Here is a 23,007-nt window from a genome sequence, read left to right on the forward strand (position 1 = left end):
TCGGGCATTGGTGCTAACAATGACCTTGTGATCTTTAGGACTATAAAATAAACCACCTTTCGTTCCTTTAGGATATCCAACGAACAAATGAACTTCTGTACGAGATTCCAATTTATCAGCGTCTCCCTTCAACACATGTGCTGGACTACCCCAAATCAGAATGTGTTTCAAACTAGGCTTGCGCTGATGTGCGTAAATATTATGATAGTTTATGCATGTTTTTATGAACATTCACTTGCTTTATACGTACATATTCTTTGTATGATCACCTCTTTTATCATGTACTCATCATATATACTTTTTTGTACGAATATCTGCTCTTTGTTTGATTTTATGTTAACAGGGACAACTTTCGGAGCGAAAACAGCATTTGTCGACGCACCGGAGCGAGCCAGAGAACACGGCTGTGCAAACCTTGCACGGCCGTGCGGCCAAACAGACGAGGAGAAGTGCACGCCCGTGCAACCCTTGCACAGTCGTGCGGCCAACCTAGAGGCAGATCAGAGCATGGCCGTGCATACTTGCACGATCGTGCCCCCCATGACCGAGACCAAGCAGCACACGGTCGTGCAACCCTACACGGCCATGTCCCCAGAGCCGAGTCCCAGCATCACACAGCCATGCCAATTGGCACGGCCGTGCAGCGCACCTAGAGCCAAGAAAGGGCATGGTCGTGCCATCCTTGCACGGCTGTGCCACCGCGCCGCGCCCTAGCCTATAAAAGGGGTTTTAACCCTTTTTCGGAGGAGAGAGAGCCGGGAGGTGAGCCGTCAATAGGAGAATCACTCTGGTGTCGTTCCATGCCATCCAGGACATTGGTCCAGCGATCTTTCATCACCACATCAACTCCAGAAGCAAAGGATTGGATCCGAAGATCACTCGTCATAGTTGGATAAGCATACTTCTTCTTTCTCTCTTCGTGTTTGAGAATTTGTATGTTTAAATACATCATGTCTTCGGGTTTTTCTCTGGTGTCTATGGAGTAGAGTCCTTGTTCTAGGATGAGGGAGTAATTGTGGATTGGTTTTGATGTAAGACTCATATTATGCTTATATTCATTTGATGATTTCGCTTGCTTTGTTTCGACTACTCGATCTCTTTGTCGCGTTGATTGATTGTGTAGGAATTGCCAACCTCGTAGAGGGAATACCTTAGATCGTACACCTGAGGGGCCCAAGTGACAGGGGTAACCCGTTCACGGACATCTAGGGTACTTCCTTGAAAGGAGAGGCGACTCCTTCACAAGGAAGTAAGAGACCAAACTAAGCTCCTTAATTCTATCTTTGATAACATCAATTAGAGTTGTGTCCTTGTGATCTACCGAGGTGCCCTAGTGACAGAGATTAACCATAACAGGATTTCATAGGGATTGTCTTTGTTTGGTGTTTAAGGATAGTTGTCTTAGCTTCCGATGAATGCATGCTGATGGACAATGAGTATAGGATAGTATGTGATATATCAATACCATCACAATGAAACCGAACTCCTAGAACTCTTCATTACCCAGGTTGAAATCTTCTCGTTGCTAGTTCCCGTTTCCGCTTTCTAATCTCTTTTCTTAGATTACTTACAACCATCGATAGTATAGATAATCCTAAGTGTGTCATCACTAGTGCTTATAACCAGTCCTCGTGGGATCGATATTCTTTATTACTGACGACGAATCCGTGCACTTGCGGAAGCGTAACATGCACTCATTCCACAATTCTGTAGGAGTAGAGGCTACTTACTTAGAAGGTACCAAGTTTAAAATGTACACTGTCGTTTCCAGAGCATATCCCCAAAACAAATTTGGTAATTCTAAATAACTCATCATTGATCTAACCATTTTCATAAGAGTCATATTCCTTCGTTCCACCACACCATTCTGTTGGGGTGTACCAGGTGCAGACAATTGGGATTGAATCCCGACCTCTGATAAGTAACTCCTAAACTCTCCTAAGAGGTACTCTCCACCACGATCAAACGGTAGTGTCCTGATACTTTTACCATGACGTTTCTCCACATCAGTCTTGTACTCTTTGAACTTATTAAAGCACTCAGACTTATAGCGCATCAATTAAATGTACCCATATCTCGAATAGTCATCTATAAAAGAGATAAAATATTCGAAACCACCTCTTGCCCGGATAGTCATAGGCCCACACAAATCAGAATGAACCAATTCTAACATTTCTTTAGCTCTATACCCCTTTGCCTTAAAAGGTCTCTTTGTCAGTTTTCCTTCCAAGCAAGACTCGCAGGTCGGAAAGTTTTTCACTACCAATGAACTCAAATGTCCATCGGTTATTAACGTTTGAATCCTACTTAAGTTAATATGACCCAACCGTAGATGCCAAAGATATGTTTGGTTCATTTCCAAATGTTGTTTTCTCTTATTAGAATTAGAAGATGTGTTATTAATTTCCATTTATTGTATCGTGGGAGTTATTGGATTAAGAGTAAACAAATTACCAACCAACGTATCATAACAGATAACCACCCTATTTTTCTTGACAACCACTTTGTCATCAAAAGAAATAGAATATCCATCCATAAATAATTTAGAAACTGAAATCAAGTTCTTTCTAAAACATGGTACGTAAAGATAATTTTTCAAAATCAAAGTTTTATTCCTATTAAAAGATAAATAAACATCTCCCACTGCAACAACCATCACTCTTGTAGCATTGTCCATATAGACGGTGATCTCTCCTTCATGTAGTCATCTGGTTTCTTGGAACCCCTGCAATGAATTGCAGACATGATCAGTGGCTCCCGTATCTACACACCAGGTACCAGTAAATAACACCGCTAAACATGTTTCAACAACTAATGAATAAGATATACTTTTATTATTCTCCTTTCTATGAGGACAGTCCACCTTCCAATGTCCAGACTGCTTGCATGTGAAGCACTTGCCCTTCGACTTCTTCACACCTGCCTTAGGCCTAGTCCCTTGAGGTTGAATCACTTTCTTTGCCGAACCAACTTGTTTCTTCTTCTTCTTTCCGCCTTTCGGCTTAGAGGCAGAAACGTTTTCAGCAATGTGAACTTGAGAACTTTGACGAAATAGCTCTTCTGCCGCTTGGAGTTCTGTCAGAAGTTCCACCAACGAATAAACCCTTTTGTTCATATTGTAATTCAGGCGGAACTGCTCAAAACTTTTGGGCAGCGTTTGGAGAATGATATCGACCTGGGTTTCCCCATCGATTTCAGCTCCAAGGACTTCCATCTCATTCAAATGAGCCATCATTTTGAAGATATGATCCCTCACGGGTGTCCCCTCAGTCATGATGGTCATCATTAAGTTTCTCATGGCCTCCTGCCTGGCAGCTCAATTCTGATGTCCGAAGAGTTCCTTGAGATTGAGCATCATGTCATAGGCAGTGGGTATAGCCTGATGCTGATGTTGCAGCACATTTGACATAGAAGTCAAAATGTAACACCACGCCATCTCATCTGTCTCGACCCATTGTCTATGTCTCTCTATCGCCTCTTCACTAGAATCCTTATCAAGCACGCTAAGACAGACCTCGAAAAGTACAAACTTGTATTCTTCAGCAGTTAAGACGTCCAAGTTCCATTTCCAATCAATATAATTTGGACTAGTAAGTTTGTTTTCTTTTAAAATAACAGCAAGAGGATTAAAAGTCATTTTGAAATCCTAAGAATCACAAAATAAAATATTTGGTCAAAACTTTAGAATTTAAAATAATATTGATTCCTCAAATAATATAATTTAAATTCACCAATACCTCAAAACACCGTGAATTTCGTATGTCACGATAGTGTGGACGTATACTAATTCAAACATTTGTAAGAGCAGGTTTTACCCATTAATTTTATTCTCTTGTCAACCTAACTTTATGACAAATAAAATTAATAGTTGGTTCATCTTCTATCACACAAATAATAGAAATGACTCGATGGGGAGGCTACTATTAAATGCGCCTAAGTGTATACCATTACTTGATACTTAGTCCATTAATTAGGATTGTGCCCCTTCAGATGGAGAAAATCACACATACCTAAATAATTTCCTATAATCATCCATAAAGGAATTTTGATCTAGTAATTTGCAAACAAACTCATCTGATATGGAGGAAGGCACTTAAAGCCAACACGCAAGTTTGAATGCATCACTTACAAACCAATAATGGAGACCGTGGAATTTATTTAAATAATCTCTCTCCCACTTAGTTATTTAAATTGAGGAATTTTAACATGCACACACATCACAGCACATAAACACAGCATCACAGCACATAAAACAACATATAAAGGTAATAAATATGAAAATAAAATTTCTAACTATTATGGCATCATCCATCGTTGTCCTCCAATATGCTGCCAATGGATCAAGCCGTCGCGTCTATCTTGCTTCCTTCTTCGCCGCGCCTCCGGTCCTCAAAATAGCACCACACATAGCAAGGATACAAGCCGCAACAAAAAATAAAATTTACATTTATCTATCCTATATTCCACAAAGGAATTTACATGTAATGTAGATCGAATAGAATGTAAAAAAAATGATACGACAACCGGCCATATTTAATTATTACAATCATGCACACACAAAACAACCTCTACATGCCCGAGGGTTCAAATCATACACAAACACACAAAGCCATAATAGTTGGACTTAGGACGCCTGCAACCACAGAGTTAATCTTTCTTGCGCATCCTACTATTTTCCGGCCTAAACTTATATATGAGCAGTGCATAATTTAACCGAAAACCAATCACACAGAATCAGAAAACTCGCTCTGATACCACTTGAAGGATGCTAGAATTCCGTTCTGTTTAAATTTCCTTGTACAAAAATTGTACAAGTACAAAACTATTCCTAGCAACCCGTATGTTCGATCAGACATTTGTTTGATCAATCAAGCAAGTTCTTGACGGATCAAAGCACACCTTGATCGAAGTACAAGATCGCTGGCCTCTTGTGTTGGTATTCAAAATCGATACAAAGAAAACTTGACTAATTATGCAGCGGAAGTAAAGAACTAGTTGTACCTTTTCCTTTATAGCTAAACACCTCTGGATCTTCTGTCGTATTCCTCTCCTCTTCTTGGACGTCGTGTGGGTGACAATCTACCAAGACAAAACCACCCTTCTTCTCTTCTTTGTTTCCAAACCCGCCGGCCACAAAAGGAGGATGGGGCACCTTCTATTCTTCTTCCTTCTCCTCTTCTTCCTCTTCTCCAATCCGCCACCCACCAAGAAAGCTCTAGCAAGGAGGGGCGCCGGCCCTAGCAAGGACGAGGGCCACCGACCACAAGGAGGGAGGAGGTGAGGGGCGTCGGCCACAAGGAGGAGGATGTGCGTCGCCGGCCCTAGGAGGAGAGAAGAGAATTGTGGGAAAAATTAGGTTTTAGGGCACCACTTACTCCTTCATATAGCCTTGCCACCGGCCCTAGGAAGCTAAGAAAAAAACTGAACCAAAACCAAGTTGTGGATGGGTGGATGTGAGGCTTTATATAGAGGTTACAACAGGGACCTAGAGGAGGAATTGGTTTAGGCCTCCTGATGGGCTTGGGTTTCCTGTGTTCAGCCCGAACACTCAACCCAAGTCCATCAATAATAACCCAATAATTCATACCACTAAAGGGTTATTATTGAACTACCGCACCAATCTCATATTACAATATAGGCTCCTTCTTATCATGAGTGTGTTAATCTCCATGTGTTTAAGATATCGTATGTCTGTTAATTAAATGAGTTACTGACAAATCAATTAATTAACATCTGATTCCAAGAATAGTACCACTCAACTTTATTATCATGCCAGACTAAGTCCACTTGCAGGGTTTACATGATAATCCTTATAAGCTCCTTAAGGGGGCATCATCAGCCTAAATAATTAGGACACAGATTCCTTTTATAATCAACAACACACCATATAAACAGTACTATTTCCCAACTCATCAGACATATTGATTTAACGAATAAATCTCACCCATTGATAAGTTAAAGAAATAAATACTAAGTATACGTGTTTGTTATTATATAGGGATTAAGAGGACGCACATCCATAATAACAGAGGTTCTGCTCTTTTAGGTAGTCAGTACAAATCAAACAACCTCAAACGGTCCTAATCAATACACACATAGTATACTTGTGTAATTTTATAGTCAAGACAGACTAATATCAAATTATACTACAACCATTCCAATGGTTTATCCCAATCCATCTTGGTTGTGAGCTATTATTTATAATTTATAAGGAGTTGATAACATGATCTTCTGTGTGGCACCACACACCATGTTATCTACAATATAAATTAAATGGACAACTGCATTAACATATATATAAATATAAAATGTAAACTTTTGACCAAGGTGATTCTCATTTCAAAATATTTCAAAACAGATGTTCATACAAAATCTAGGCTTATAGTATACATCCCAACACTTTCTACATACCTAACCGTAACTAGGACTTTCCTTTTCTTATGATCACTTAGGACTTTCCTGCACAATTAGTTCAACTTGTTAGATAACAAGACAGCTTAACTTTGAAACTCTTTATCATTATCAAAACATAGGTTCGATCATCTGGTACTCCCTACACTAACAAAGTCCTAATAAGTGAAGTCAGGCAGATGGAAAGTTCTCGTGAGTGAAACTAAGCAGATAAAATGTCCTGGTGAGTGAAATTAGGCAATTGAAAAGTCCTGGTGAGTAAAGTCAGAAAATTGGAAAGTCCTAGTGAGTGAAGCTAGGCAGTGAGAAAACCCTGGTGAGTGAAGTTAGGTGGGAAAATTATAGTGAGTGAAGTTAGGCAGTGAGAAATCCTAGTGAGTGAAGCCAGGTGGAAAAATCATAGTGAGTGAAGCTAGCAGAGAAAAATCCTAGTGAGTGAAGTCAGACATAGAAAAATTCAGGTGGGTCAAAGGTTGACTTGACACCTGTGTTTAGAAGTCCAAGTGGGTCATAGAGGACTGAACACTTGGCACGAGAAGAAAAATCCAGGTGGGTCAATGGTTGACAGGACACCTGATATTTGGAAGTCTAAGTGGGTCATGGAGGACCGGACACTTGACACGAGAAGAAAAGTCCAAGTGGGTCAAAGTATTGACCAGACACTTAATGGAGAAGTCCCAATAGGTCATGGTTGATCGAATATTGGATAAGAAAACCCTAGACTTAGATTAAGCAAGTTAGGATTGAGCAATTGATTGGGGCAATCGATTGGCTCTAAGATAATTGATTAAGTAATCGATTAGGAAGTTCTTGCGAGAATATAGAAACGACCCAAATCTATTGGCCTAAGCCAAATCAATTAGACCAATCGATTAGGGCTAAGAGAATCACGAAGAGGAATTTGTGAAATAAGATTGAATCGATTGGCCTAATCGATTCATCCACTTCTAATTGATTTGGTCAATTGATTAGGAAGTTCTTTGTCACAAGAAGAGGGAATCGATTAAGAATGCTTAATGACTTAATCGATTGGGCTAATTGCTTAAAACCTTTTTGTGAGTTAACAGAGAGTTGCAGAATCAATTAGACAATCGATTAAGGCTCTCTGGATCGATTAAGATGACCCACTAATTGATTAGGGTTCAAAAAAAGAGTCGTTCTGTAGGTGTTGGACGGTCGGATGGCATGACAGTCGATTAGGGAAATGTTGAATCAATTGGGAGGCGTCAAAGAACCCTATAAATGGATTTTCGTGGACATTTCGAACAAGAACTCTCGCTCATAGTTTCTCAATTACACACGGCAAGTTCTTGGAGACTTAGAATGAAGTGCTAGTGCATTTCCAAATTGATCAAGAGGTGGTTTCAAGCAAGAAGGGAGCAAACTAGGGTTTCATTGTTGTAATTTTGTAAGATTTCATTTGTATTAGCTTCTCATCCTCTTCTTCCTGTATTTCTTCGTATGTGAGCTTGTACGAGGCTCCTCTGCCTCCAGATTATTTTCGAGAATGAGTATTTTCATAGTGTAGATGTGTGCACTATGTGCAGGGACGGAGCCAAAGGTGGGGCCGCCTCCCCCCTCCTTAATTTTTAAGTATAAGAAATGTATGAGGTATACGAATAGAGGGTGAAAGAGAGGCAAATGTGAGGCAACGACATGGTCACCTCCCCTTAATATAAGCACATACATTTCGTCCCCTCGATATGAAATTCTTGGCTTCATCACTGACTGTGTGGATCCTTGAATTGACACTTCAAGGAGGTGGATATTAAGTAAATCCTTGTGTTAGCATTGAAGAATTGTTCGTTTCAAATATTTTACTACAAATTATCTTCATCGAAGTGAATGAGCTATTCACTCCACCCCTAGCTCCCATTGGTTCCAATATTTTTTTTATAATGGACAGCATAATATATTTTTATATTTTAATGTGTTGTGGCATATTGAGACTACAAATAAATTTATTTAGAGTTCTAGTCATTGAACGTACCCTAATTACCCATGCTATTTCAAAAGATAATTTTTTATTAGAATTAAAAATAATATTAAATTTACAATCAATTAATTGATAATGATAGATTTGTAATACTTTGATACAATTTTTAAAAATCCATTGAAACAGTTGACATTCACGTATAAAATGAAAGAGAAGTATAATAATCTTAAGGTAATGGTGCAGCAACATGATATATTTTAATTTTTTTAAGAATTAATAGATAATTTATTTTTAATGGATAATGATCATGTCCGATAGTCGAAGAGATGGAAAGATGGAGATGTGGCGCTCTCACTGACCACCTATAGACTTCACTCTGACCTGTAACACAGATGACGTCAGTGTCAAGTCAGAGAAGGGGTCTTCGGCGTTGGCCCTCCGACGCTCAAGTCAGACATCGATGATGAAGTATAAGGCGGAGCAACAATAAGACTGTAGCGCAAATAGTGAATATCGCATACCTCCGTCGATGCTTGGAGCCCCTCCTTTATAGAGCTCCTATAGCGCACGTACACGCTCTCCAAGGTGAGCATGCTTCCCAAAATTTTTCCTGAAAAGACTTGTCAATAAAGTGTCACTGACATACCACCTTAACAAGCTAAGCATATCTCTGAAGTGATAATGGAAGATGGAAGCTTCCGCCGTAAAATCTTCTGGTTGTCCATGCTTGGTGTCGGCGGCACTAACTCCCAAAGAGATGTCAATGGATACCAGAGAGAGTATGTTGCTAGGTCGAGCGGGCTGGCCACTCAGTCGGCAGTTCATTGTTCCTGTATCTCGTCTGCTCGGCCAGAACCCGACCATGCTTGTGCCACGTCCGCTTGGTCGTATTTCACTATGTTTGCCACGTCCTACTGCCAAGTTGAGCGGGGTAGCTGCTCGGCAGAAGTTTCGCTCTGCCCATGCCAAGTCCTTTTGCCTATCCAAGCGAGTTAGCCGCTTGGCAAAAGTTCCACTCTACCAATGTCAAGTCCTGCTACCTCGCCGAGCGGCGTAGCCGCTCAGCAGAAGTTCTGCTCTGCCAATGCCAAGATCTACTACCTCGCCAAGTGAGGAAGTCGCTTGGCTCGTCTTCTGCACATTGTCTCCTACTCCATTGAGCGTCGATCATTTAACTCCTCCCCGTGTCGAAGGCGACTGCGGATCGGAACCTTCTCCCTCCGATCTAGGCATGGTCGCTCAACCGGTCGATGATATATGAGTGTTGACCGTCTTGACTTTGACCTCCACCATGGCAGCTATCTTCCACGGGGTGGGCCCCTCCTTATCACCGCATCACATGTCTCCTCCTCAAGTCTAGTCGAAGGAAGCTGCATGTTCGACTGACTGGACAAAATTATCTGTGAAGCTCGCCACCTGATCAGCTTAAACACTCCTTAGTTTCTGATCGGGATAATGTGGCGCAACAGTCAGCAATGCGACCGCTCTCTGCCGGTCAGCCTATTGAATCTTGTCATTCGGTCGTAGGTTTGCTCCTTAAGTAAATCGACACAACGAACATTTACACTTGTGAAATCATTTCTTAGGCTTCTCTAAGTGAGTGTGATCCTGACTCATGTCACCCATATTTCTAGGAAATCGTGCAAATCTCTTCACATTAAGGTTGAGCGCGCCCCCATGCCTTTCAATTGCCCTCATTAAATGTCGGGTCGTGGCGATGCGTCACGTGTCACACCTGCTGCCGCTACCACTGCATGCCTGACATGACAAGATATCGATGTGATGTTTGGCGATTTAAATTCAACGGTCTGATCTCTGCCTGGGTTTCTGCGACCTAGATCGGACGGCTCCTGTCGGTCAGCCCCGTGGTTTATAAGCATCGCCTGCCTATGTCTTCTTCACTCTGCATCGTCGTCTTCGTCTGCAAGCCTCTCATCGTCGCCATCTTTGCAGCGCCTTGCTCTATTGCCCTTTCTCCAGCAATCTCTGTGATCTCTCATAAGCCCTCATCTTCCTTCGATCGAAACTGTTCATTGCTTGTAGAGTCCTTTTTTCCGAGTCGTCTTTCTTCCCTGTTTTTTTGTTGAACTTTAGTTTCGATGGCAATCTCTTCACAGTCACCTGTCAGTGTCCCTGGGCTCTAGTATACCTCTACTGAGTTCCAATTTGACGCCGGCGATATTGAGAGTTTGACAGCCGCATTTGAGTTTCCTTCTGGCTACAAATTTGTCCTCCCTTCTCCTTCAGCTCGAAGTGGCGGCCCAACCTCCCTTGAAACAGTATAAGAGTCAATCGGACTACCTCAATGTAGCTTCAATGTTGGCTGGTCAGAAGTATAACATCCACAAGTTGTTACTGGAAGGTGTCCTCTATATCTTCGTCCTGAGTCCGATCCGCACCCAGATTTCGTTCAACCTAGGTATACGACTTCTGTACTCCTTCCTTTGAGCCTAACATATTTTCTTCCACTTTTGCAGTTGAAGTCATGCTACGCGCACGTCTAGCCAGCAAGGCTAAACTTGCGGACGCCGCGATCAATGTGGCTGTTGCGGAGGAGTTGGAGAGCTGCGACCTTCAGCCGGTCGGCTCTCAAGAAGACCCCCAAGATGTGAGCGAGGCGGCTCCAGTCTTGGAGAGTGGTGGAGCGGCTAGTGGATCACGCCCTCCCTCCGAACAACAACCCGTCGTCCAGATTGAGGGGGCGTAAGGCTTGGCCTCCTCAGGAGAGCCACTGATCAGGCACAAGAGGCACCGGGCAGAGACATCGTCGCGCTCCGCTTCCTCAGTGATGTGGTGTGCCGAGCGAGTTGAGACTTTGACCCTTGCTCCAGTTCAAGAGACGACGACTCCTACGCCATCTGATCGGACTCCCTCCCTGTCCGGTCTGCCCCAGGGAATAGTCTGTGGGCCGCCAATGGCCTTCATGCCACCAAAATCGAAGGCCAAAAAATTTGGTATCCATCCGACGTCATCGTCTCGACCGTCTGGGCAAGCAACCTCTGCACAATCAGCCCCGAGAGGCCAAAGCCATATAATGACGGTACTGCATCTGCCGACTAAGGAGTGGAGTGAATCTAGTGCTGAATCCTGAGCTCTCGAGCACCAAATAATCATCCAAGGGTCGCTCTCCCAAATATGGGATGATGCCCGAGCCCGTGCACCAATGATGCCTCCGAGGGTGCTCGCGAACAACCACACCCAGATGTCTACTGGGGTAGGTGTTGCATTTTCATGGTTTATTTCTGATTGGCGCTTATATTTTCTTTGTTGTTTGTAGTACTGGTTGGAGAGCCTAGCCATGTTCCAAAGGCTCGTATTTTTGGAGGAGGAAGTGAAGAAACTGAACGCTTCAAGCAGCCAGTTATCCTCCTCTCAGCAATAGACGAATGTCGCAGTGGCTAAGCTGATGGCCGACCTGGAGAAGAGCAACCAGCTACTAGAAGCTGAGCGGGCAAAAAGCGTAGAGCAGGCCACACTGTTGGTTCGGCTCAATAAGAAGGTTGACACCTTCAATGCCAAGATCGAGTCGGCCAATGTGAGGAAGCTTCGAGCCATCGAAGACCTCGACCTGGAGAATAAGGAGGCCCGGGCTCTCGCCAAGAAACTCAAGGAAGCTGAGGATTTTCTGGTCACCGAGCGGAATAGCCGGTTGGTCGAAGAAGCTGCCTTTCGCAGCCAACTCTCTGCCAAAGATAATGTGCTGGCCACCGCGGTCCGCGAAGGACGAGCTGGAGGTCTCTCGAGCAGCTTTGAAGACTTACAAGATGCCAAGGTTGGACATCCGCTTGGATTCTTTCAATGACAAAGTTGCCGACCGGGCACATCACCTGTTCGACCTAGCGATCGACAGGACAATTGACCAGCTCAGATAGGGAGGCTACCTGTCGGCAGCTTTGACTAGCAACATCATGAGTCGGGACAAACTTACCACGTCACTGCCTGATGACACCTTAGATTACCTTGAGTGAGGTTGAGAGTTCCTCCTTGTAAATTTTTAAAGTTTTAATAAATGCTTATCCGTTTAGCCAAGCTTGATCTCCTTGTATTTGTTTTTTCAACTCGTGGCCTCGTGAGTCCTCCGATCGTCCACGATTAGTCTATCGAGTCGATTGATCCTTTCTTCTTCAGAGTTCATTATGATTTTGTGACCTTCCAATCAGCTCTGGGAGTATTTTAAAGAATAGTCCCGAATGGACATTGTATTTTGAAGACTTCGAGCTTTTGAGTAGCTTAGCTTCACGGTCGAATATTCATTGATGTTTGCCTGCTCACTAAGCCAAGGGTTTAAGGTTGTCGCTCAACCATTGAGGAAGATTAGGTGAATACTGGGGTTTAAGGTTACCACTTGACCGTTGATATAGACTCGGGTTTAAAGTCGTCACTCGACCATTGACGTGGACTAGGCGAAGACTGGGGTTTAATGTCGTCGCTCGACCGTTGACGTAGACCAGGGTTTAAGGTCGCCACTCGACCATTGACGTAGACCAGGGTTAAAGTTCGCACCTCGACCATTGATGACGACAAGAGTTTAAGGTTGCCACTCGACTGTTGAGGGAGACGCATCTCAAGAGGCCTTCATTTTTTACTCATATTTTGCCCTGCGTTCGGGAAACATACAAAAATACATGTATTCACTCACACACTTCTCATCCAGCCTTGTAGAGTTGGAGATGATTCGTGCTCCATGGCCTCTCGAGCTGCCTTCCCTCTTCATCCTCCAAGTAGTAGGTGCCCAAACGGAGCTTTTGCACGATCTTGAAAGGTCCCGCCCATGGGGCTTCGAGCTTGGTGACATCACCGACCGGCTTCACTTTCTTCCAGACGAGATCGCCGATCTGGAAGGACCTCGGGATCTGTTGGAGCAATCTGGGTACCCTAGGTTTTGATATTTGGGCAAAGGTTTAAGTTAGGTTTATTGTTGTATTTGATATGTATTATGAGTATGCAGGACACAGGTACAACAAGGAAAGTCCAAGTGTGATCTTGGCAAAGGAGGAAAGACCAAGGATGAGTCTTGGCGGTGTAAGTCCAAGCATGTAGTCTTAGCAATGTAAGTCCAAGTGTGACTTGGCAATGGATAAAGTCCCGGAGGCACGACCTCTTGGCAAAGGAAGACCCAACAACAATGACAAGGCCGATGGAAGCTCCAGAAGGCAAGACGTGAAGGATATGGAGACATCCGAGGGACGCAAGGCTGATGGAGGAGGCTAGAAGGCTAGGTCTAGGTTGGTTGGGAGAGGATGAGTGCTGAGTGAATGTACTCGGGGGTTAAATCCTAGGATTAGGGTTTTCTGTAGCGTTACTGTAGTAGTACTGTAGCAGTCGACTGGTGGTTTCATCAGTCGACTGGTGCAGTTGACTGGTGCAGTTGACTGGGAGCGAACAGAGGGCTGGTATCGAGCCGTTGGGCTGTAATGGTCGAATTTCCATAGAGGGCAGTCGACTGATGGTTTTGGCAGTCGACTGGTAGGCTGGATTTTTCAACCCGTGGCCTATATAACCAAGACTTGAGAGCTTGGTTGAGGTGGACGAAATAGAGGTGGTTAACCCCTATTAGTAGTCTACCTATACCCTAGCGTCTCAAGTGTTCTTGTGAGAGTTGTGGTGAGGTTTCTCCACCCACAAGGAGCTACGTGAGCTAGCCGGAGTTTGTCGGAGAATCATCCACCGACGGATCGGGATCGTCCACCTTACGGACAGCTGTGGAGTAGAAGCCCTAATCTCCGAACCATGTTAAATAATCGTGTAGCTTGGTTTGCATTTCTTGTCTTGTATTTAGATTAGCTTTCTACTTGTTTGTTTGTATTTCCACTACGTAACTAACAAGTGTAGGAAGAAGCGATCGATTTGGGTGAGACGCTATTCACCCACCCTCTAGCGGACGTCAAGGTCCCAACAGGATCATCCTCCGGTTGTAGTTATGTTTCATCCACTGTCGGTATGTCGTGAGACGAATAGGTGCTTTCGCCCGCGTTTCATCCACCAAGTCAAGCTCCATGAGCCTCCGTTCGGCGTTTCCTTCATCGTAGTACTGCACCTGATCAGATTATGCTTCAACCTCCACAGGGACGACTGCTTCGCCGCCGTATACCAAGTGGAAGGGGGTTACGCCAGTCACCTCCTTCGGGTTCATGCGAAGGGCCCACAACACATTGGGGAGCTTATCGATCCAGCTGCCTCCAACGTGGTCGAGCAGAGCACGTAAAATTTTGAGGATCTCTCGATTGGCGACTTCGGCTTGTCCGTTACCCTGGGGGTAGGCCACCGATGTGAACGTCTGTTGAATGGCATAACCCTCGCACCACTCTCTGAGCCCCTGACCGATGAATTGTCTCCTATTGTCTTATACGAGTCAGCGTGGGATGACGAACCTGCATATGATGTTCTGCCAAACAAACTTAATAACCATCTGCTCGGTTATTCTTGCAAGCGGCTCAGCTTCCACCCACTTTGAGAAGTATTCCACTGCGACAAGCAAAAATTTCTGCTGACCGGTCACCATGGGGAATGGTCCAACGATATCCATGCCCCATTGGTCGAACGGGAAAAATACTCTGGACGCCTTCATTTCCTCAATCAGTCAGTGTTGAAGGTTGTGAAACTTCTGGCAAGACAAGCAGGTGGCCACCATCTGAGCAGCATCTTCTTGGAGGGTCGGCCAAAAATATCTGGCCAGGAGTATCTTTCGAGCTAACCCACGTGCGCCCGGGTGACTTCCGCAGAAACCTTGGTGCACCTCCTGCAGAATGAATTCAACATCTTCCAATCCGACGTACTTGAGTAGGGGCTTGGAGAAGGCTCTCTTATAAAGCTGGTCCCTAATCAAGGTTAATCGTCCGACCCTCTTCTTCAGCAAGCGAGCTTCTTCCAGATCAGCAGGTGCGGCTCCTAACTGCAAGAACTTTATCGGGATCGTTCTCCAGTCGTTGGGGAAGATTATTCCTTCCATTCGGTCGATATACGCCACAAGCGAGACCTGTTCGATTGGCTGCCCTATGACGATCAGCGTCAACGAGCTAGCCAATTTTGCTAACTCATCTACCACCTAGTTATCCGATCGAGGGATTTTTTGTATAATGATCTCCTAAAAGTTGGTCGTCAGCTTCTCGAAGGCTTCCGCATAAATCTTGAGTCGGGCATTGCTTATCTCGAATGTTCTAGATAGTTGATGAGTGGTAAGCTGGGAGTCTGAGTGGATGAGGACTTTAACGGCTCCCACATGCTGAGCTGCTTGTAGGCTGGCTATCAGTGTCTCATACTCTGCTTCATTATTAGTAGCTCTGTAGTCCAGCCGAACAGAAAGTTGCATCCGGTCTTCCTATAGTGAGATGAGCAATATGACGATTCTGCTGCCTTGCCGAGTGGACAAGCCATCAACATATATCTTCCATGTTACCTCTAGCTCGACATTCTGGACCTCTATGACGAAATCCGCCAAGGTCTGAGCCTTGATTGCCTCTCGAGGTTGATATTGTATATCGAATTCGCTTATCTCAATCGTCCATTTGATTAGCCTTCCTGATGCTTCGAGGTTGAGAAGGACCCGTCCCAAGGAGATGTTAGTCAGCATGATGATTGAGTGTGCGAGGAAATATGAACGAAGCCTCCGAGTGGCGAGAATTAAAGTGTAGGCCAATTTTTCCAGACCAGTGTAGCGAAACTCTACATCCTTTAATATATGGCTTAAAAAGTATACAAGTTGCTGCTCTTGGCCATTCTGCCTAACTAGGGCCGACCCAACCGCATACTCATTGGACGATAAATAGATCCAGAGCGGCTCACCAACAATTGGCATAGCTAATACAGGCAATGTGTTAAGATATTCCTTAAGTTCTTCCAATGCCCGATCACACTCAGCATCCCAATAGAATTTTGTAGCTCGGCGAAGCACTATGAAGAATGGCAGGCTCCGGTTGGACGATTTGGATATGAATCTAGACAACGCGGTGATCCAACTGGTCAACCGTTAAGCTTCCTTCAAGCTCCGAGGCGGCGGCATGTCTTGTAACGCTCTGACTTTGCTTGGATTGGCTTCAATGCCCCGCTCAGTGACGATGTAATCCAGGAAGTGATCACTCTTTGCACTGAACAGACACTTGTCGGGGTTTAGCTTTATCCCATAAGTGCTCAGTGTTCGTAAAATCTCCTTGATATTTGTGCATAGGTCAGCAGATCGGAGGGATTTTATTAATATATCGTCAACATATACCTCCATATTACGATCGATATGTCATTGGAACACCTTGTTCATCAGCCTCTGGTAAGTAGCTCTGGCATTCTTGAGTCCGAACGACATGACGTTGTAGTAGTACGTTCTATCGGTCGTAATGAAGTTGACCTTCTCTTGGTCCTCGCGGGCGAGCGACACTTGGTGATACCCTTGGTATGAGTCGAGCATGCAGATCAACTTGCAGCCCGCCGTTGACTCCACTATCTGGTTTATCCTGGGTAACGGATAGAAGTCTTTGGGCATGCCTTGTTCAAATCAAGGAAGTCGATGCAGACCCGCCATTTATTGCCCGGCTTGGAGACTAACACGACATTAGCTAGCCAACTCGGGAATTGAACTTCCCTAATATGGCCAGCCTCCAACAACTTTTCTATCTCTGCCCAAATGATCAAATTTTGTTCCACGCTGAAGTCCCTCTTTCTTTGCTTCACCGGTCAAGCGTCCCGTCGGACATGAAGCTCATGCTGAGCCATACTCGGGGAGATACCGAGAAGCTCATGTGTCGACCAAGCGAACACATCGTGATTTTGTCTAAGGCAAACAACCAACTATGCCTTCTTCTCCACCTCCAGGTCGGCGACAATAAAGGTGGTTGCTTCCGCTCGGCTGGGGTGGATCTGAACCTCCTTCTTTTCTTCGTACACCAATGTAGAAGGCTTTTCAATGATTGCGTTCACCTCCAAACCCGGATTCTTCCGAGTGCTTCTCGCTTTAAACTTGACCATCTCATCGTAGCATCACCGAGCGGCCAGCTGATTGCCTTTGACCTCACCCACCAGGTCATCTACCGGGAACTTTTTTGACAATAAGTAGACACTACCGATCAAAACCCGTTGAGGGTTGGTCGGCCCAAAATGACGTTGTAAGCCGACGGTGCATCCACCACGATGAAATTCGTGGTTCTGGTTCTCCTCAATGTTTCTTCCCCGAGCGAGATGGCCAGTCGAGCCTGTCCGAGTGGCAAGACTTCATTGCCCGTGAAACTGTAAAGAGGGGTCGTCATGGGCAACAACTCATTCCGATCAATTTATAATTGATCGAACGCCTTCTTGAAGATGACGTTCACCAAACTCCATGTATCAACAAAAGTTTGGTGAATAGTATAATTAGCAATTATCGCCTGGATGATCAGCATGTCGTCATGAGGTATCTCCACTCCCTCCAAGTCGTTGGGGCCGAAGTTGATCTCGGGCCCTTCGGCCTTCTCCCTGCTGCATCCCACCGTGTGGATCTCCAGCCGTCGAGCGTACGATTTCCTGGCTATATTGGAGTCGTCGCCGATCGACCCTCCGGCGATCATGCCTATTTCTCCTCAAGATGCATTGCTTCGATTTTCTTTTTCCCGATCGGAGGGTCTATTTTGCTCAGCTGAGACTCGGGAGGGATCAATGTCATACCTCCTCTGGTGTTGATAGTGTTGCTCGGGCGCCCTTCTTTCATCCTCTCGCCGCCAAGTAGATCAATGCCTTTGTCGTCGATCGGGAGAAGGAGATCGGCGACACTATCCTTTTGGAGCCGGTCGGCTGACGATTGGTGTTCGACCGCGGTAATCACACGTGTTGTGGGTTGCCAACTGGTGGAAAGAGCAGAAATTCGGCGTCCACACCTTGACTTTTACCGCCCTCTGCCAACTGGAAGCCATATGCTGCACGACATATGTCCTAGTCTCCAGGTGTGGTCGCCCTCCTTCGGCCCTCGGCCCTTTGGGCGGCTGATGGCTACTTGACAATCGGTGCTCGGTCGCCACTGAGGGTTCGATCAGCGCCTCTTTTCTTCTTACCGCTTGATCTTCTTCCACATTTATATATTCGTTGATCTTCTTGAGCATGTAGTTGAAGTCTCTGAGCGGTTTCCTGATGAGTAATCAAAAGAAATCTCCCTCGACGAGCTCCTAAGTGAAGGCATTTATCATTGTCTTGGATGAGACCGAGGGGATGTCCATGGCTACTTGATTGAAATGTTGTATGTAGGCCCAGAGCATTTCTTTTGATCCTTGCTTTAGGGAGAAGAGGCTGACACTTATCTTTTGATAGTGTCGGCTGCTGGCAAAATGATGTAAGAATGTAGTTCGGAAGTCCTTGAAGCTGCATATAGATCTGTCTGGCAATCTTCTGAACCAACACTGTGTTGATCCGGAGAGGGTAGTAAGAAAGACTCGGCACTTTACCCCATCTGTATACTAGTGCAGCATGGCTTCATTATCGAACCTATCCACATGATCATCCGGATCGGTCGATCCATTGTATGCCCCGATCGCCAACGGGGTATAATGTATGGGCAGAGGGTCTTGTAAGATCTCCTCAGAGAACTGCCGATTGATTCGTTCAGGAGACGCGTTGCTTCGGGGCGTTGCCTTTTCGTGTATCCCGAACGGGAGAATCATCCGAAGACAATCCCCGTTCTTGATTCGCCTGGGTTATTTCTGAGGGGGTTTAGAATAATGCACGATGAAAGGGGATCGGCGTGGGCGGCGCTTCCCCCTATGTGTCGATCGACCTTCTATTATGCCCCATATGGAGATTTGCTCCATTCGGTCTTCCTGCCCATCTCGTCTCCCGGTCGTTGATGTTGCAGGCTACGGTGCTTACCGATCGGCTAACGCTTGTTGTTGCTACTGCTCGATCATCTTTGCCGCTCGGGCTTGCATGAGCATGTCGAGCTCTTCCTGGGTGAGCATCACGGTGGTGAGTCATCCAGCGTCCTCCATCTTCTCGGCTCAGATGCAGGTTAAGTTCCACAAACGGCGCCAAATATGATCCTGTCCAAAAGTCGAAGAGATGGAAAGTTGGGGATGTGGCGCTCCCACTGACCGCCTGTAGACTCCGCTCTAACCTGTAACACAGATGATGTCAGTGCTGAGCTAGGGAAGGAATCCCCGACGTTAGCCCTCCGACGCTCAAGTCAATCACCGGCGATGAATTATAAGGCGGAGCAACAAGAAGACTATAGCACAAACAGTGAATATCGCATACCTTTGCCAATACTTGGACCCCCCTTTATATAGAGTTCCTATAGCGCGCGTGCACACTCCCCAAGGCGAGCATGCTTCCCAAAGATTTCCCTGAAAAGACTTGTCAATAAAGTGTCCCTGACATAGCACCTTAACAGGCTGAGCATAACTCTGAAGTGATAATGGAAGCTTCCACCGTACGATCTTCTGGCTGTCCATGCCCGGTGTCGGTGGCACTAACTCCCAAAGGGATGTCGATGGATACCAAAGAGAGTATGCTGCTAGGCCGAGCGGGCTTCCCGCTCGGCCAGCACTTAGCTATTCTTGTATCTCGTACGCTTAGCCAGAACCCGACCGTGCTTGTGCCATGTTCGCTCGACCGTATTTCACTATATTTGTCACGTCCTACTGCCAAGCTGAGCGGGGTAGCTGCTCGGCAGAAGTTCCGCTCTGCCCATGCCAAGTCTTGTTGCCTCGCCGAGCAGGTAGCCGCTCGGTAGAAGTTCCGCTCTGCCAATGTCAAGTCCTGTTGTCTCGCCGAGTGGGGTAGCTACTCAGCAGAAGTTCCACTCTGCCAATGTCAAATCCTACTGCCTCGCCGAGCAGGGAAGCCGCTCGGCTCAACTTCTGCACATCGTCTCCTACTCCATTGAGCGTTGGTCGTTTGACTCCTCCCCGTGTCGAAGGTAGCGGTGGATCGGGACCTTCTCCCGCCGATCGGGGCATGGTCGTCCGACCGGCCGATGATATCTAAGCGTTGATCGCCTTGACTTTGACCTTCACCGTGACAGCTATCTTTCGTGGGGTGGAGCCCCTCTGCATCACCGCATCAGATAATGTAGCTATTATATTTTTTTTTTCAAAAGATTATTTTCCTTATCAAAATCTAAAAAATAATTAAATTTATAATAATCACGGATGAATTAGGATCAATCAATTGTTAGTGACAGATTTATAATAGTGATAAAAAAAAATTTTAAAAAAATCGATTGGATATCATCGAAAGAGAGCTATAATACAGAATAGATATGTACTTTAATAAATATAAATTTTAAATATATAATTTAGATATTAAAAAAGGAAATGATAAGTTACACATCATACTATTCCATAAATCCTAAACAATAAACTCTAAGGCTTAAGCCTAAACCCTAATATTTTAAATAATAAAAATTTATACTTGGTGGGCATGAATGTAAACCATAAGATGCATAGTAAATTATTATAATTTTTTTCTAATACTGGATTTTAATAATAACTAAATTGATACTAGTAGAAATACATCAATCTCTAATAGGTTTTATTAACGGCGATGAAAATATTCGACAATCTCAGGCCCCGAAAACTAACAAACAAACTTGATTCGTTTACCCCAAGTCTCGACCAATATGGAAATATATAATACCTAATTTGATCAGCCCGTTTTGAAATAATTTTATTCTAATTTTAGTCATCATATCCGTTCAAGTTTTATTTATATACAAAATAAACCTAAACTTTGTCCGTAGCTTGCCATATAAATTACTCTGTCTAATTATTTTCTTCCATAAAAAATTCCAGTAAGATATTATTTATCAAAAATTAGTTAAATCTACGAAATATTTTTCCAAATATTTCTCAACAGTCTTCTATAAATAGAAGAACTCTCTGCCATCTTCTACCTTCTTATACGAACTACGTACCAATCCACACCGGATGGAGGCGGAGGGAGGAGCCCACCAAGCGCAAGAATCGAGCACGTCGCCGGCGGAAGTAGGCGGGGAAGGAGAGCGGCTGCAGGAACCTAGGAAGAGAAGGCCGTGGACGGCGGCGGAGGACGCTCTGCTGTTGGCGGACGTCCGGGCTCACGGCTCGGGAAAATGGGATGCGGTGACGAAGCGCACCGGGCTGGCGCGCACCAGCCAGAGCTGCCGGTATCGGTGGTTTAAAAGCCTCCTCCCTGGCCTCAAGGACGGCGTCGCCTTCTCACGCGACGAGGAGATCCGCCTCTGCCGCCTCCATGCGGCGTTCGGCAACAAGTGGTCTCGTATCGCCGCCCAAGTGCGTCGATCGAACGATCCTCATTATTAATTTCCATCGATCGATCTGGTTTTTTTTTGTCCTTTTAATTATTGATTTTGTTGTTCGAGCGCAGATGGAGGGCAGATCGGCGAGCGAACTCAGTCACTACTGGTTTTCCTACGTCAACCGTTGCCAGCGGGCCGGCGTCAGCATCTACCCTCCGGAAGTACAACAAGCCGCCGCCGGACAATCTGACCTCCACCGACCAGAACTCGAAAGGAACAAGAGTCAGACTTCTTCTTTACCGCAACAGCCTCCGCCGCCGCCGTATCTGCTTCCCGTCGTCTATCCCAATTATCCCGCCGTCTATCCCAATTATTCCGCCGTCGTCCCCACTCATCCGCCGCAACCACTCGGTGCCGTTTATCCTGTGACGATGGCAACCGCTCCTCCTCCTCCTCCTCCTCCTCCTCCTCCTCCTCCTCTTATCCCGGTCATAGAGGAGCTCGAGGCGTTGCCCGACAGCCAGTTTTGGCCGATCTTCCTGGCAGTGTTGAATCAGGATGTTGAACAGGGGAGGCAACCACAGCCTCCGCTAGTACTGTCGAATCAGGATGTTGAACAGGGGAAGCAGCCACAGCCGCCGTCGCTACAGTTGGAACACGCAACGGAATTTTACGAGAAAACACAGCTCTTAGCCTCGCTCCTACCGCAGTCGAATCAGAATGTCGAGGAGGGGAGTCAGCCCCAGCCGCCGGCGCTACCAATGGCAAACGCAACGGAATTTTACGAGGAAGGTCACCCCCTGACGTCGCTCCCGCCATTGTCTAATCAGAATGTTGAACCGGGGAGGCAGCCACATCCGTCGGCGCTACTGTCGGAAAACCCAATGGAATTTAACAAGGAAGACCAACCCTCGACGTCGCTCCCGCCGTTGCCCGATCAGAATGTTGAACAGGAGAGGCAGCCACACTCGCCGGCGCTTCCGTTACAAGACGCGACGGAATTAAACGAGGAAGGCCAGCCCTTGTCGTCGCTCCCGCCACTGTCGCCGCTCCCGCCACTGTCGCCGCTCTCGTCAGTGTGGGATCAGAATGTCGAACAGGGAATGCAGCCCCAGTCGCCGGCACTATCGTTTGGATACGCACCCGAATTTTTCGACGAATTTTGGGGCTTTTACTGAAGAATTGATGCCACCTGGCCGCCGCCAATGTTTTAAATAGATTTTTTCCACGTTGATGCATGGTTGATAGATTCTTTTCAAATCTGAATAACCGAGAACATGAGTAATGAGTTATTCATATATTTTTTTCCCCTCCAAAACACAGTCAGATAATTTATTCTTAAGATATCTTCAAACCAAGAACGATTGATACGCATGATTACAGGTCTATTAATTTAGTATTTTTCAAGGTATTTCCGATATTCATCTTTGATGCAGGAGGATACGCTTAGCATTCATTTATTTTTTAAAAGTAT

At 45.4% G+C, this 23,007-nt stretch overlaps 1 protein-coding gene across 1 annotated transcript; it reads left to right on the forward strand.

Moving 5' to 3' along the window:
* The first annotated feature begins 21,222 nt into the window (after window positions 1-21,222).
* LOC122014083 (bromodomain-containing protein 4-like) lies at window positions 21,223-22,711 on the forward strand. Its single transcript, XM_042570271.1, has 2 exons — window positions 21,223-21,567; window positions 21,662-22,711. The coding sequence occupies exons 1-2, from the start codon at window positions 21,223-21,225 to the stop codon at window positions 22,709-22,711; spliced, it is 1,395 nt and encodes a 464-aa protein (XP_042426205.1).
* Window positions 22,712-23,007: the final 296 nt, after the last annotated feature.

The sequence above is a fragment of the Zingiber officinale genome, chromosome 8B (assembly GCF_018446385.1).
Source record: "Zingiber officinale cultivar Zhangliang chromosome 8B, Zo_v1.1, whole genome shotgun sequence".
Taxonomy (NCBI): domain Eukaryota; kingdom Viridiplantae; phylum Streptophyta; class Magnoliopsida; order Zingiberales; family Zingiberaceae; genus Zingiber; species Zingiber officinale.